The sequence below is a fragment of the Tachysurus vachellii genome, chromosome 4, assembly GCF_030014155.1.
Source record: "Tachysurus vachellii isolate PV-2020 chromosome 4, HZAU_Pvac_v1, whole genome shotgun sequence".
Classification (NCBI taxonomy): Eukaryota; Metazoa; Chordata; class Actinopteri; order Siluriformes; family Bagridae; genus Tachysurus; species Tachysurus vachellii.
In genome coordinates this window covers 11,909,102-11,925,681 of record NC_083463.1, presented here as the reverse complement: position 1 = coordinate 11,925,681, position 16,580 = coordinate 11,909,102, and the positions used below count along the sequence as shown (strand labels likewise).

General features: G+C 39.4%; 1 protein-coding gene and 3 non-coding genes across 5 annotated transcripts; 1 reads left to right on the top strand and 3 right to left on the bottom strand.

Moving 5' to 3' along the window:
- Window positions 1-427: 427 nt before the first annotated feature.
- On the bottom strand, window positions 428-499 carry trnag-ucc (transfer RNA glycine (anticodon UCC)). The gene has a single exon. It is a non-coding gene; the product is annotated as a tRNA-Gly (tRNA).
- A 298-nt stretch (window positions 500-797) lies between these two features.
- trnap-ugg (transfer RNA proline (anticodon UGG)) lies at window positions 798-869 on the bottom strand. Its single transcript has one exon. It is a non-coding gene; the product is annotated as a tRNA-Pro (tRNA).
- A 336-nt stretch (window positions 870-1,205) lies between these two features.
- trnai-aau (transfer RNA isoleucine (anticodon AAU)) lies at window positions 1,206-1,279 on the top strand. The gene has a single exon. It is a non-coding gene; the product is annotated as a tRNA-Ile (tRNA).
- A 1,452-nt stretch (window positions 1,280-2,731) lies between these two features.
- Window positions 2,732-16,227, bottom strand: hdlbpa (high density lipoprotein binding protein a). 2 transcript variants are annotated; one of them, XM_060867778.1, is made up of 28 exons: window positions 16,085-16,227; window positions 14,539-14,610; window positions 13,013-13,127; window positions 12,731-12,897; window positions 12,350-12,565; window positions 11,718-11,924; window positions 11,339-11,554; window positions 10,697-10,903; window positions 10,470-10,577; window positions 10,239-10,343; window positions 10,046-10,124; window positions 9,746-9,885; window positions 9,449-9,553; window positions 9,228-9,341; window positions 9,026-9,112; window positions 8,660-8,791; window positions 8,300-8,518; window positions 7,998-8,219; window positions 7,462-7,680; window positions 6,778-6,916; window positions 6,252-6,400; window positions 6,071-6,175; window positions 5,799-5,933; window positions 5,270-5,413; window positions 4,963-5,142; window positions 4,611-4,727; window positions 4,134-4,274; window positions 2,732-3,783 (listed from the first exon to the last, which is right to left on the bottom strand). In XM_060867778.1, the coding sequence occupies exons 3-28, from the start codon at window positions 13,086-13,088 to the stop codon at window positions 3,691-3,693; spliced, it is 3,822 nt and encodes a 1,273-aa protein (XP_060723761.1). In that variant the 5' UTR covers window positions 13,089-13,127; window positions 14,539-14,610; window positions 16,085-16,227; the 3' UTR covers window positions 2,732-3,690. The 2 variants fall into 2 exon arrangements, with proteins under 2 accessions (XP_060723761.1, XP_060723762.1); XM_060867779.1 differs by lacking the exon at window positions 16,085-16,227 and adding an exon at window positions 15,502-15,520.
- Between the last annotated feature and the right edge of the window lie 353 nt (window positions 16,228-16,580).

The following is a 16,580-nucleotide window of genomic DNA, read 5'->3' as shown; positions in this document are numbered from 1 at the left end:
TTTGATACAGCTGGAATATGAACAACTAACATGCCGAAATGTACGGTAGTGAAATGCAGTGTTAATGTTTGAAATCAAATATATGTTAAAAAAAATATATATAATAGTGAAGGGTTACCTGAAATCTATCTGTTTAGTTAAATGGGTCCCTGGTTCCGTATTCACAGCCACAATCAACTGATTAAACGAGTGGAATCAGATGTGGCTCCTGCTTCATTAGAATGAAAAAAGCCCTTTGAATCCAAGATAAAACAGTAACTTAATTGTCTTCATCTACATCTCATCTTCAGGTAAAGAACAAACTATCTACGACAACTCTTTAAACACTGGGCAAACGTCATTACCCAAACAACGTACAATTATGACATAGGCCATAAACCCAAATAGACTCAATATTTTGTACAGCTTTAATCGAAAAAGACTAATCTGCGTTGGCCGGGAATCGAACCCGGGTCAACTGCTTGGAAGGCAGCTATGCTAACCACTATACCACCAACGCACAATAAACATGTGCAGGACAAATCTCTGTGAGTGTCATGAATAACCGTTTGCTGGAATATTCTGTATTAATGAAGTTTTTGTTATTATTAGATTGACTCTATTGACGATCTTAATTATGTTAACGGTTGCAATCATGTTCCATAATCTCGGTAATGTTTCCAACACTGCAGATGCCAAAGAATGGAGGCTGTTCTGAGTGCGAGTTTAATCATAGATCCCAGCTGTGGCATTGTATAAGCCTGTGAAGTTTCCTAATTTTGCGTTAAGAGATAAAAATGCAGAAATAAAAAAACTATGGGCTCGTCCGGGATTTGAACCCGGGACCTCTCGCACCCAAAGCGAGAATCATACCCCTAGACCAACGAGCCATTGAATATGACGTCATTAAAAGTCCTAAAGACCTTAACGCAATCTTACAATTTTATAAAATTGTGGGTTGTGTTGGATAAACAAGTCCGATTCATGGAGGCCTCACAACCTATGTATGTAAATGATCTTGTACTAACGTCATTCTCCACAGTACATCTTTCTGAAGGGTCAGAGCTATTTTGGCGGCACAAAACATCTACACAATATTTGTCAGGTTATGCCAATTGTTCTAAAATGTTTAATTATCTAATTAATTCAATGAATTATCTATATTTGAACGGCGGTAGACAATAAGGGTGGTAGACAATAGTACATGAACCACATAAGCTGCGGCAGGCCGGTTAGCTCAGTTGGTTAGAGCGTGGTGCTAATAACGCCAAGGTCGCGGGTTCGATCCCCGTACGGGCCACTTACTGTTTTCTATTTAAGTATCTGGGTCACCCACAAAAATAGTCAAAAAGTACACCTGTGGCCAAAAGATTATATACATGCTAAATTTCACAACGTCTGCCGTTTCTGTTTTTTTAGATCTTTTTGTCAGATGTTACTATGGTATGCTGAAGTATAATTACAATTACATTAAGTTTATGCAGAGTCAATTTGCAGTGTTGACGTTTCAAGACCTCTGAAATTCACCCTGACATGGTGTCAATCAACTTCTTTGCCACAGCCTGACTGATGGCAGCCATCTTTTCCCTTCAGCTTTTTCTGTTAGGGGTCACCACAGCAAATCATCAGTTTCCACCTAACTCTATTCTTGGCATACTCTACTCTCGCACCATTGGAAGGCCAAAGAGGAGATATATGGATGATCCATATATCTCCTCTTTGGCCTCCAATGATGGAAGCTCATTCTTGCAGAAATAATATTTGAAGTTTGTCAGTATTTGTCTTCTTTGCTGCCCTTTTTGATACCAGGATATCCTCCAAAAGTCTTTACATCACTGTGCATGTATTCCTGATCAAGCTCTGCACTGGTGGTGCCCCGATCCTGCAGCTGAATCAACTTTAGGAGAAATCCTGGTGCTTGCTGGACTTTCCTGGGTGCCCTGAAGCAGCTATGTCCTTGCCTGTAAATATCTTTTTGTATGATGACTGCATCTGTAACCATGGGTAACAGAGGAAGAACAATGGTCTTTTCAAGAACAATTTCAAGCACTACCCTCCTTTTAAAGCTTCCAGTCTGGTATTCTAACATAGTATGACAGTGATCTCCAGCCTTGTCCTCAACACGCTCACCTTTGTTAAGAATCACTGACATGATGTCAGCTAGTCCTTTTGTAGCAGGGCTGAAATGCAGTGAAAATGGGTGGAAATTTTCATGGCAAAGAGGAACTTTGCAAGTATCTGCCATTCGTCTCACTACTCTTCAGTCTAACATTCTGGAGTGTACGTTAATTGCCATCATAAAAACTGAGGCAGAAGATTTTGTGAAAACTAATATAGGTCATTGTCAAAAGTTTTGGCCATGCACGTGGGATTTAAACAAAAACCCAACCATTGCATGATTAAGGATTAGGATTGATTAATGAAGCAGCAGCTCAGATCGACTAAAGTTAATGGCAAAGTGTGTGGTTTTAGAGAACATTACAACCAATTATCAAAATGTAATTAGAGCTGGTTATTGGTAAAAGAAACAAAAAGTCAAGCTTCAAATGTTCCATTTTTATTTGTTTTTGTTTTTTTTTGGATTTCTTTTCCAGTGTTATCCATATTTGTTTGTACATGTTTGCATAATTCATGTAAGGCTATTGAGAGGGCCATTGCTATGAATTCAGACCAAAACCTGCATAGCAACTGGAAGACAAAAAAATGGGGGCTAAAAACACTAACCCAAGAGCAAAGATGAGCAACACATGAGCATACTTGACAATTTATTGGCACAAAATGGTATGCTTTATCCGCTCCCAGCACGATTTGATTCATTTTTCCATAATCAGGATTTTTATGAATATCAAAAGGGACAGCATAGACATCAACTCATTTAGTGTGGACCTCAAGTCAGAGAACTATTTTCATAGGAGACTACACATCTTGCACCTCAAAAAAAGCTGGCAGTTTGGTTGAGAATTCTGTAGTGAACATGTTTGTCTATTGTTTAAAGATTCTAAGGCTGTGCTGAACACTGATTTCCTGTCCAGATCCATGAAAATTACAAAAAGGGGAAAGACAGGACGAGGGGAAGACCACCGAAATGTCTGAACGAGATTATACAGCTACCTTGGGGAGAGACATGTTTTAAAAGAAAAAGAAAAAGAAAAAAAAAAAAAAAAAAAAAAAACCAGTTACCCATTTCCTTTGGGTGCATGACTTCAATCAGAAGCATCTTTAGAGGTATACAGTATGTTTTACCCCACCCCACTGCAAAGGCAACTAAAACAGAGCAGCTTAAATCAACCCTGAACACTCAAGTGTACAGTTAACATGTTTGTACTGAATCACTGTTTAGACCTGAAGCACTGTTGAGTGTGTATCATCTATCACACAATGATCTGAAAGCAAACAATTTAGACAAAATCATTTTTCAAACCATTGGGTAAAGCTACAGAGGCAGATCAGAATTAAAATACACTAAACCCAGTAGAGTACAATGAAACTCCTTTTATGCTCATAAAACCTTAGACAGCTTTCTAGACCTGGGAGAAATATTAGAGGTCATCTTAAGAAAATAATGCACACACATGTGCAGCACAATTTATTTTTGGTTGGGGACTGGAAAGAGAGGAATATGGGTCATTTCACTAGTAAGTCAACATCCAAAGGGTAGAAACCGAAGGGCAGAAAGGGTTAAGGGGAGACAACTGTTGACCACAGATCACTTCAAAAACGTTTAGGTCCCCATGGCGAAGATCTGGCAGCAGCTACAGGAGCACCAAAGCTGGGGAAGTCCTCAGAACTACTCATATCAGGGGCCTGAACAAATGGGGGAAAGGGGGGGGGGGGGAGGAGTAAATAAGAAATTAAATAAAATGTACAACAGAAACCCCACAGGTTCAAGTTAGAATTTCCAATAGCTTAAAAAAACGTTTTATAAAATTGTAATCTAGTTAAGATTTTATATTTCTTTGAGTGAACATGTTCATGAACTTGCTACAGAAAGTAGAGATGACACATCTATGCATTTTCCCCCCTTAATTGAACATTGTGTTTATAGACACTTTGCAAATGACTGTTTTAACTGTAGCAGAATTATAAATAGACTAAACAAAAACAGTACTTCAGAGACAGGCAATTAGACTTGAGCAAACTGCCTTTAGGTTTACCTTCTCGTTACTGGTAGCCCAGGGTGCCTCCCTCACCACAAAGCCCTTGGAGGGCCCACGTGGTTCTTCATTGTTGGCTGCTGCAGATCCAGATGGCTTCATGTAGGCCATCTTTGCCTCATTTTCTACCACATCAGCCATCTGGGGGAATGGGAGAGAGGGGGAAGGGAAAAAAAAAAAGTTCTTTACAATACACCCAAATCAAAACACATTTAATTTACTAATATACACTGAAAAATCTACACTGTTCAAGTTGCTCTTTCTTCAAGTTGCTCTGGGCCACTAAACTACTGCAACAATGTTCACTTCAGAATTTGGCCTAAATAACTACAAACCACAGAGTCTCACATCTCTGAGCTGGTATGAATTTACAGCCATGGTTTCAGGAGCTAATTTTACATGGGGTTGTTGGGTGTAATGCAGCAGTACAACCATTTTACAACTTTAACTGATCTAGGCAGCTCAAAGCTTACGTACATATTCCTCCTCCAAGTTCAGGAGGTGATCTATGGCTTCATCAACCATCTCTGGACGGCCAGTTACAGTAACCAAATTAGGATCTGCAGCTCCACTCTGAGGAAACCTAAGATCAACCTGGGTAAAAGAAAAAAAATAAAAATAAATAAATCCAACATCAAAAATATACACCAGACTTATTGTCTTGCAAGCATAGTGTGAAAGATTTTACATGTAGCTAAGCCATTTCAAACAACGCAAGAAAAGAATACTAAACTACATGGTCACTAGCTACAAATGAATGACTTGCTCTTGCCCATCAATATTCATAGATTCTATTTTGAATTTTAGCTTTTGTAAAACATGTTCTCACTTTAAACTCATCCATGATTTTGCGAATGCCCTTGCCACGAGCACCAATGATGCGAGCGTGAACTCTGCTATCCAAGGTAATGTCCTCAGATATCATCTCCTCAAGTTCGTCAACAATGGCTTGGATAGCATCACGTGCTGCTATAGCATTCTGCTCATAGCCTGTGATGTTGATCTGGTCCTAAACACAAAAGGTCAAATATTGCAAATCATGCACAATAGAAAAATTTAAGACATTCTTTTAAAAATAAAAAATAAAAAGTCTTCAACATTCCTACACCACAGGTGTATTTGCTATCAAACATTACCTGGTTTTCATCATTTTTCTCTGGAAACTGTATGTTGACATCATGGTCAGTACGAATCTGGGTGATTATGGCACCCTTGCGACCAATGATCTTGGGGTGATATTTGGGATCCACAGTGATGGTCAACTTGAAGCTCCTGAGAGCCTGTAGAAGAAAATGATCTATTAATACACAGCTAACACTAAAAACAGCACTCTCCAAGTTGCTAGATAAAACTTCTATTAAATGATTCCTTCGAATAATACAAAAGCCAAACTTATGTGCTCAAAATAATGTGAACCAGATCAAGTTACGAGAAAACCAAATGCACAATTGCTATACCAGACAGAGAGAGAGAAGCTAGTTCATACCATAACAGGTAGGTTTTTTTGCCCCCACAGTCTCTTGCAAATGTCTGAATGGTTTACAAAAATGGATTTGGTCTTTGCAAATGTCGTCAAGTGCATGATCCTTCAGGACTTTGTCCAAAAATAATGAATCCTTGGCATGGGACAATGATGAACAAAGTGTAAGAGACTGTCACATTTACCCGATCCTCCTGTTCAGCCTGCAGCTCTTTGACGCGCTCAAGAAGTCCTTCTTTAGCACGGTCCAGATGAGTAGCAAGGCCTGTAATGGAGATTATGTCGGACTGGAGCTCAGGAGCAGGCACTTGAATATTGACCTGGCAGTGAATAAAAACCTCATTAAATTGGCACCTAAAACCCCCCAAAAGAATAATGATATAAACCAAGTTTTACTGAATTGTTTCTTGAGCTGCAGAATGCTTTAGACAAAGCCTAAAAGGGGTCTAGAACTGACCTCAAATTCATCCATCATTTTGCGAATGCCACTTCCCTTCTGCCCAATGATGTAGCGATGAAGCTCAAAAGGCACTTCCACTTCAATGGTTACAGGAACCAGAGCCTGAAGAAAGCAAATGTATTGGTGACTGCCAAAAATTTATGTGCATAATGAGTAACAAGAAAATTCAGACGACCACCTTCAGTGCTTCCACAGCAGCCTCACATCTCTCTTTGCGACCAGAAAGCACAATCACATCACATTTCTTTGGGGCCGCAGGATCAGCGTTCTCCTTCATCTCACCATTTGCTTCTCCATTCTCCTGCACTTGGGCTTCAGTCTGTGAAGCTGAATAAAAGCAGGCAAGTATATACATTTAAAATACATATAAAAACCCGATACATTTGATTATAGCTGGTAAAAAAGCTGGATTCATCCAGAAATCCTCATAAAACAATTTTTCACCTTAATTATTTTAATATTGACATGACCAATACATCTTCCTAATCAGACATTGAAGTAAACACAATGTCTATTGAACAAAACTCTTTTCTAATGAAAAGAACGCAACTTGGTTAGTGCGTGTAAAGCAGCAGTTTACATGCATCACAGTGCCAAGTTGAATAGCGAGTAGTGTAGAACAGTGCATGCCAAAGTCAGTACTGAACACTGCCTTCTCCAGGTCACAATTTACATAATACATCTGAGCAGCAGTTAGTGTTTACCTTGTACATCCTCCCTCTCTGGGAACTTGATCTGGACATTGTGATCTCTGGTGATCTGTTGAATGCGAGCACCTTTAGGACCCATAATGGAACGATGGAACTTCTGGGGAATCACACACTCCATTGTAACCTGTGCATCCTGTGGGGAAAATTTTAAGGTTAATTAACTGTAAGGACACTAGCCGGAGCTGTACATGTCTTGTCTGATGTGGTTCTTGGTCATTCCACTAGAGGGCTCCAAGAGATTTTTCTACTTCTATTAGCACATAGAGAAGTCATTTGGCTTGAAGTAGGCCAGCATTGTTTGGGAAACACTAAGCACTAAGGCACTTCCCCCTTCTCCAGAAGTCCTTTAAGGATATCCATGTTGCATGTGTTTTTTAGTTCAAGCTCAGTAAGAAGATTTAACTACCTTCATAACTGAAATGGACCCTATTGGAATTTGCAAATAAATAACTTGTACCATAAGGTCTCTACAAGTTCTCTTAGGAATGAGGGTGCAGATTAACATGCAGACACATATATATATATATATATAAATATAAATATAAAGTCCCCTCCTTTTATTTTATGTAGCTGCACTGAATCAGCAGGTTGGGTTATACCCTCTATAAAAACCATAAAAATTAAAACACAAATTGTTCAAGTTTGTTTAAGCACATTTGAAATAAGAAATATATTTACCAAATCTTCAACAATCTCCTGCATGCGCTTTTTGGCAGCTTCCACACAATCTTTGGCTCCTTTGAGTGTGACCTTGTCAGTCTGAGAGCCAGTGCGAGGAAAGCTAACCATCACACCACCGTACTCGTCTGCAATCTCTCTCAGAACCTGGCCACGCCGTGCCACAAAGAAGCGGTGGTGTTTGGGATCCACACTTAAGTTATCCTCAACCACATTATCCTGAAATAAATAGGGAGAGAAGAGAAAAGAAAAAAAAAAAAAAAGTCAGTCTGTTCAATCGGCTTATAAGGGTATTTTGTAAAACATGGTCTCAACTATGGCAACTCTGAATTTGTAGTAACTGTAGCAATCTGGGTGTGATCTAGTGACATACTGTAAGGGTCAGCAAGATCAGCTGAAAACTACAGCAACCATATAAAGAGGCTACTTGGACATATGTCTAGCAGCAATTTCACATCATAGATTAACAACATTGTAAAACCTTCACCAACAACACCTGGGAACTTTTAGGGCTCAAGAAAAATGTTAAAGTTTACCAAACTCTTGATGAGGGCTTCAAGCTCCTTCTGTGCTTCGGCTACAGCCTCCTCAGTGCCGATGACTGTGATCAGTTCCTGATCTTTATCCTCAGGTGTGGGGAAAATTATTCTGGCACCTGTGCTGTCACGCACCTTCCGAATGTTTCCGCCTCCTTTCCCAATTAGGAACTTGTGGTACTCAGGCTTGGCACGGAGCTCAGCTGTGTGGCTTTTAGTTTGCTACAAGTTGAAGTTTAGTAGTCAGTGGTAGAAATATTAGTTATAGTGTTACTAAACTAAAGACCTGCAATGACCTCTACCTTCTCCTCAGCTAGGGACAGCAGCTGTTTTTTAGCCTTATCCACCTCCTCAGCTGGTCCCCTGATGGTCACAGCATCAATGCCAGAGCCCTCAGTGGGGAAATGGATGTGCACCCCACCGCATTCCTCCATGATGGAACGCACAAAGCGTCCTTTGGAACCAATCAGGGAGTTGTGCAGCTTTGAAGGGATGGACACCTCCACTTCTGTTATGTTTGCCTAAAACCAGATTTTAAAAAAATAAATAAATAAATAAACAAACAAACAAAAAAAAAGAATAAGCAATGGAGCAGATGTTAGTTTTTGAACTATTACATTTCTATAGTTCTATTGAAATTCAGATTCAACTGAAGGTTTTACCAGCTCCTTCTGAATAGCCAGAATCCTGTTTTTCGCTGCCTCACAATTAGCCTTTTTCCCAGTGATGACAATCATCTCAGAGTTGCTGTTCTCTGCAGGCAGGTCAATTTTAGTGTTGGTCTCTTCACGAATCTAAGAAAACAGGAAGAGTCAATCTTAATACACATTCCACTGCCTGCTCACAAATGTCAGAAAAAAACAAGTTTATGCAATGATTTATGCAGGTGCAACTAAAATAGATCAAGAGAACTATGAAGACCCCCCCCCTCCCCCAAAGTGACATTTAACATTGTTAACAATCAGGGTACACATACACACAAAAAATTAAAATAAATAAATAAACAAACAAATAAAAAACACACTCACCTTCTTAATATTTGCGCCTCCTTTTCCAATAATGTTTTTGTGGAATTGCTTGAAGATGGGAACCGAGACTGAAAAGCTGTTCTCAACCTGGGGTGGAGAAGGATGTAATTTAGGCCATTAACACACTAATATTTTTGCCATCATTTCTCCCCATTCACCTTTTATTCAGCTAACAAACACTTGAAACCCTGGCATTGCTTACCATTTCAGCCACCATCTTCTGCATAAATTTTGTGCATTTCTCCACCTCAGTCCGAGGCCCTCTCAACTGTACAATGTCGCTCTTATGTGAAGGGTCAGGAAAATTAATGATGACCTGCAAAGAATGTTCCAAAATTTTAGACCGTTATTTCACAAATGCACATTGCCCTTTTGTGCACAAATGCACAAAAAAAAAAATTTAAAATAAAAAGGAGAACTTGCTTCAGGGAACTTGTCCCGAATCTCCTTGATTTTCTCCCCTTTCTGCCCAATGATGGCTCGGTGAAAACGCTGTTCAATGATCATGTCCTTTGTACGCTCGTTCTCCTGCAGAACACAAAGTTTCAATGTACTTCCCAGTGACCTGAAGCCATGTAACATCATTGAGCTCTTTATTTCAACACAATTTAAAACCAACAGCTCAACCCTGACCCAAAATCCAACAAGTTTTAAAAGTAGAACAAGCTGACATTAGACTAATTACCTGAAGCATGACTAGGTAAGGGCAGGCTCACTCACCATGCGTGACGCCAGCTCAAGCAGCTCCTTCTTGGCCTCTTTTACGCCCTGGGGGTCGCCCTCGATACGGATCAGGTTGCTCTTCTCGTTGTCCGGTGGAATACGCACCGAAACTTTGTACTGGTCCTTAATGCGGTTGACTAGGAGATAATTGTGTGTGAAATACTAAAATAGCGCAAAAATAAATAAATAAAAAGACCCTCTCCATCTTTTTCTGTTGGACCACAGGATTCCACTCATTGCTGACTTCTAATTTGTACTAAACATTTGTACAGAAATGATTCAAAGTGTGATACTCACTGTTGGCACCACCTTTCCCTATCAAATGCCTGTGGAACTTTGGGTCCACACTGATCTCTGTGTAATCCATACGACTAACCTGCCACCACAAAAAAAAAATAAATAAATAAATAAAAAAACATTAGAGCACCAGTGCACTTCATCTGACTTTCAGCTAACCGCTTTGGTAAAAAACATCAGTGTCTGTTCCTACCAGGTCCGTCACAATGGCTTCAATCTGACTCTGCACTATCTGGATGTCTTTGGTAGGTCCTTCAAGAACGATCTTATCTTCACCCTCAGTGAACTCGATGTGCACCTAGAAGGAACACATACCATAACAAAAGTACTTTTATATATATATATATAAATTTAGGTGCATATATACATGTATATTTGTTTTTGGAATAAAGTTTGGAGAAAGGAAAAAAATATATTGTCCTACCTTGGGCAGTTGCTGAGTGATCTTTGCCAGATTTTGTCCCTTCTTCCCAATAATGAAGCGATGAAGCCAAGAAGGAGCTGAGACATGGGACACCGTATAGCTGTTTGCCTGCATATTTAGGGTACCAAGGACATTAGTTTAGAATATGTATATATTTGCATGTCTGCTTTGTAAGGTAAAATTGAGAAATTTTAATCAGTCACTCAGAACTAAAATCCAGTGTTTACCTTGGCGTACACCTCAGTGAGTGCCTGGCCTAGCCGGTCTGGCTCCCCACGCAAGATGACAGTCTCTGAGCTGCTGTCAGGGGGTGGGATCTCGACCGAGACGCCAGTCCTGTCCAGAATCTCCTGCAGGGTGTTGCCCTTAGGACCAATCACATATTTGTGCTGAGATTTCTTTACCTCCACAGCAATTGTGGTGACATTTCTTTTCTGAAAGGAGAAAACAAGGACATGGTAAATAAAAGAAACAGCATTTTTGCCCTATGCAAATGCACAGGAAGCCATTTGGCACATGTTTCAGCTAGAAGATTTGAGAAGAAAACAGCTCTGTGGATAATTTCACAGCAGCAATTAAATTACCAACAGATAGAATCTTTAAAGCTTTGTAAAAGCATATACTTTGGCAGACACTACACTAGAGCTTAATCAGGACATGCACAGCACATGCACAGAACTATGCTCAATTAAAATCAACAGTCCACACGACTTTTAGCTCAACTTGTGGACTTCAACTTGGCTCATACGGTAATTTACTGTAGCAATCTATTCCACTTGGTAGTGTGGCAAAGGCTAAATGTAGTAAGCATCTTGGATGTACATGTTGCAGTAGGCTATTATGGCAGCATCATGCTAATTTGCTTTTACCTTCTCTTCGTAGAGCTTTTTGATCATGGCCATTGCAACAGCAACCTGCTCTTTCTCCCCAGTGATGACAATCTCAGTTTTGTTAATGCTGGGTGGTGGGATGTTGATGCGGGCTCCAGTTTCCTGCATCATCTCCCCCACCACCTTGTTATAGGCACCGGTGATAAAAGGATGGTACACTTTATCGATGTTCAGTCTCTCCACCGCACGTTTGTCCTGCAAGGAATAAATGATTAGTGCACAAATGAAAAATGGCAGCTAATTAGCAGGGCTTATAAAAATAATTGGGCTTTTGGAGTAGGAATGACAATTTTTTTTTATTCTTTCCTATACAAATTAAGCAAATACATTAAGTATCAGTCAATTGGTGGTTCTCTACCTGCTCAGCAGAAATGAGAAGGATCTCATGCTTGGCCTTCTCCAAGCCCTCCTTGGTGCCAGAGATCTTGATGAGATTGCTGGGGTCGTCTGGTCTTGGGATCTGGATCTTGGTGGCAGTCTTGAGCTCAAGCTCCTGCAGCTTCTCCCCATTTTTGCCAATGACAAAACGATGATGTTCCTTGGGGATAGCCACATTAGCTGAAGCCTATGGCAAAAGAGCAGGTAAAGATATGTGGATATGGCAAGAGATCTGATCTCTGGTCAATTTAGAAATCTTCTATAAAAAGTTCCACCTAATACATTTGACAGAAGAAATTAATGATGCACATAATTTGTATAATGTTACCAGTTAAACGTGTCCAGAGACTGTAGGTAATGAATGAAAAATAATTTTGACAAACATTTTAATTACCAGTTCTTTAAAAGGTCTGGGACATAAACTGATCTAGTACATATTTCCTACACACCTGTTCTTTTCTTTCAAGATGGGTAAATAAAGCCATTTTCGGGTTTTAAGAACGGTTGTTTAGGGCCGAAACATTGGTCCTCAAACATGCATTCACTACAAACAAAGCCAAACCTGTTTTCCCCCTTCTTTACAGCAAAGCTATTTCTGACCATAACGCGCACCTGAGTCTGCAGTCGGGACACAATCTCCTTACGGGCCTTCATAACAGCATCCAGTTTCCCAGACACCATGATGGAAAGCCCCTGGTCCTTAGCCATAGAGAGTTCCAGGTGTGCACCAGTCTTGTGCATGATGTCAACACATACTTTGGCCTGGTCTCCCTCTCCAAACTGGTTCATGTCCTTGTACTTGCGCTCCTCCAGAGGCACATGGAACACCTGGGAGAAATGGTTGTGAACAGAGTTCATCCAAAGGACATCTTTGAGCCTTTAATAACTTAAATTTTAAAATAAAGTATGACCTTATAATTATTCTGTGTATTTAGGCTATAAGCGCTGAATCACTGCAAATCGATGTCTTAACAGCACGAAAGCCATTCATACCTGGGTGATGATTGAGGACTTGAGTGGCCTGATTTTCGAAGTCCAGGCGTTTCCAGGCTCCACTGCTCCCTCGGGTGAAGCAGCCTTTTCAGGCAGAGGTGGGAAGGCATCCTTGTAGGTAGGGAGGTTTTCCTCATCTACTGCCTCACCTGATCCTGCCACAGCAGCTTTAAATTCAAACAACGTGACCAAGCACGTTCATATCAGATTTTTAAAAATAAATACAAATTCTGTGATCTGGTCTGGTCTGGGCAGGCTGGGCAGACTGGTTCTGTTTCTTACCTCCACCCTGCTCTGGCAGAAGGCCACTGCGATGCTCATTAAAGCGTTCCTGCGTAAGTACGGCGACTGAGCTCATGGTCGAAATCCCACGTTTACACGGAGTCCGAGTGTGCCACTACAAGAGGAGATTTCAGCTGATTAAAATATTTCAAGGAGAGCGTGAAAAAAAAAGGCCAAAATCGTGTGTCCTTAACTGCTGTTAATATGGACTGTCATTTTCTGGCTGATAAATTGATATGAATTTAAAACATTGTAACACGTTTCTAGGAAATGTGACTTGAGTCATAAAACTTCAGTATAAAACATTAGTTATTGGGCTGGACTGAACAAATGTCCAACATCCCATAAAGGATGAAGCAAAATACCTTCCAACACAAAAGGACAAAGCTGGCCTTCTGTTAGCCAAGTGAAGAGCTAATTCTAAGCCTAGGAGCTAGCCGAATGAGCTCTAGAGCTAAGAGGATTTCCAACATAACCCATACTGCTGCACTCACATTTTAGAATTCCGCATGTCAGCAATCAGGGCAGTTATATAAAGCATGTGTGCATAATGAAAAACAGGCATGCCTTTTCTGAAAAAACAACTTGTTGGAAAACCAACTACTTAAAGTATCAGACTGCATATTTGCAACTTCTTTATCTGTAGTAAGTGTGCAGACAATTCTTTCTTGTAGAAATGTCACTGCTCACCTTCGTACCAACTTGAGAGTTGTCAATTTACAGGGGGAAAAAAAACGAACCATTAAATAGGAAAAAAATGTCTGACATCACATGACCTGCCCTAAAGCTCCTCAAACAAAGGGCACTCATGACGCACGGTGTTTGCCATGCAAACATTTTAGAAAGTTTGTTTCGATGCTGAATGCATACTTCTTAGCTCAAGTTTATATTCTTCACACAGAAACAAGACTGTTTTCACATGATCCTTAAAGGGGCCTCTTCCGTTGCAGGCCTCCTGAAATATCAAGCCCACAAGAGGAGCACTGTGAATGCACACTTAACCCTTTAAATGAGCTCAAGCTCGAAACAAGGTTATCATACTAGCAGCTCAACACAGAGGGGCACATTTGTCATCTTCTCTTTTTGTTAAAAATCAGTTGTGTTTTCCTTTCAGATATCCCTAAATTTCCTTTTAAGCCATCCTCATAACTTATTAAAACATGCTTAAATTTTTTTTTTCAAAATTTCACAGCTACCAGATATAAACCATTGCAATATTCACCTTAATCAACTCACACATTAACAGAAATTTAGATGAACAATGCACAGATTACCTACTAGGTAGCAGTCCACGACACCATGTCTTTCTATTCTTACATAGTCTACTGCATTCATTAACATTCTGCAACTACAGTTGTTCAACTAGCATTTCTTTTTTTTTTTTATTATATAAAGAGTATTCAATTGATGCTGCCATAATCACTGTTCAGTACACTGCTGTTACATGAACACATCAGAACATAGCAAAACAAAAGATTACTCTTCAAATTTAAATGCTTATGGTTACAAATGGACAGAGATCTTACCAGCTAAATGGTCAGTTGCCAGATAATCCGTCCTGTAAAGCTGTCTGTTCGTGTCAGCCTGCCAGCTTTAGCCTGGAACGTAAAAAAAAATAAAATTATTATTATTATTATTATTATTATTATTATTATTAAGTGGTTAAATAAATTGTTCCATCTTTATGTAATACAGACCTGAAAGTAGAGCTACAGAGCTCATCTAATCTTAAAACAAATGAAACCTTCTAAACCATTCCTGTTAATAATCACCCATATCATATTATATGATCATATCTATCTTTATAAAAAAAATAAAAAATGAAATATAATGACTTAATGAGCTAATCAGGAACAGATAAAGCACTGGTAAGACAATGAGATAACTCAGTCTTGTAGATGGTTTATGGTAGACTCATTTAGGTGTTTCATACAAACCTGTAAAGGGCTTTAATCCAAGTTATTTACAAGTTTGTATGAAATACCTAAATAAGGCTTTAACATTTACCATTGATGAGTACATTAGGAGTAATACGATGAATACATTAGTAATACGATGAGCTGGCCTTTATAAAAAAAAAAAAAAAAAAAAAAAAAAAAAAATCCTCATGTCGCAATTGGCTAGCCAACATAATGCGTGGCAGTAAAGACCTGAACAAATAGAATGGATAAGCCACAAAATAAGACCGAACTAACTCTGAAAATAGAATTACTTATCAAATAACTTATAACAAGAAATCATAAACAGGAAAAAAATCCAACTTGTTTACCACTGACTGATTTTGTCTAAGTGCTACGTCAACTGTTAATATGCTAGCGTTAGCTTAGCCACCGTGGCTAATCTTGACCATTTCTTGTCCTTTAAAAACATCGCCATGGTTTAAAACGATTTTAAATGTTTATTTTACCACACTGACCACACGACACAACATTCATTAAAAGATATGTCCTATTCGACAGCATCTAAAACGTTGTGATGTATTTTATTACCTAGCATGCTCTCTAGCTAAACTGACTATTCCGAAACTTTGTCCTGCGCATGCGCCGTGGTGACACGTAGCTCGTAGCTCACACCAGCTAGCGTAGACGGCTAACGACCTCAAAATACGGCTTAAAAACGAACCTAAAAACTATTTTACGAACACTGTGATGTAACTTAGCGACGTATAAGACGTAGATGTTTAGAAATAAACACGGCACGGACACAGCTGCTGAGCAGGGCTCGTGGTTCGGCGTGGCTTTTCTGTCCACGCACAAGTCCACGTAGGCATTTAAGCTCGAGCTGAGACGAGTCAGAGCTGTGAAACCGGATCAAGACCAAATACACTCAAAATACACCTACACTGGAACGACGAGGGGGTAGAAAACAAAAGGGAAATCCATAGGCAAAAAAAAACATGCACGTAGAAGAAAAAGAACAAAAGAACGAATTAGGATTCAGAAGACGGAATGAAGCCAGAACACATTTATAAGGCTGATCATAATGATTTGTCTAACGAGTCAAGACATCATGTAAATGTCCAAAATAAATACAACATCAGATTGGTGTTCGATGTTGGATGAAAGCACTTACTCGTGTTTGTGTGTTCCCGTCTCTGCCCTGTATGGTGCAGAAATCTGGTTGTGATATTCCACTGGCGAAGAGAAGAATAGCAGCCCGTCCGCTTATAACAGCCCTGCTGACGTCACGGCACCGCTCAGTCGTCACACGTCTTATTAAAGGTGCAAAGCAGCAGTGGAGCTCAACTACCGTCATAGTAGTTCATCGTAGTTTTATATATATATATATATATAGATTTCTACATTTATAGAACTGAGCAGTTGAGGCTTAAGAGCCTTCTACACACACCCTTGGCTAAAGAGATGTTGTTCAATTCCCCACTACAATAATGTTATTTTCCATAAACTATTATAAGTATATTTAATAATTTTATAATTAGATATTAATTATAATATTATAATTTTTTTTTACACATTAGCAATTTCCATATTAAAGAGCACGTCGCTTTTTATTTGTTTACAGTAGTTTAATGTTGATTACATGACTAGAGCTAGAAACAGCTGTTCCA

Coding starts and splice junctions, on each gene's coding strand:
- hdlbpa (XM_060867778.1), bottom strand. CDS start 13,088: ATGAGCTCAGTCGCCGTACTTACGCAGGAACGCTTTAATGAGCATCGC. Junction 11,925..12,349: donor TGTCCCGACTGCAGACTCAG/GTGCGCGTTATG, acceptor CTTTTGCCATAG/GCTTCAGCTAATGTGGCTAT. Junction 6,176..6,251: donor CTGCTGTGGAAGCACTGAAG/GTGGTCGTCTGA, acceptor TGCTTTCTTCAG/GCTCTGGTTCCTGTAACCAT.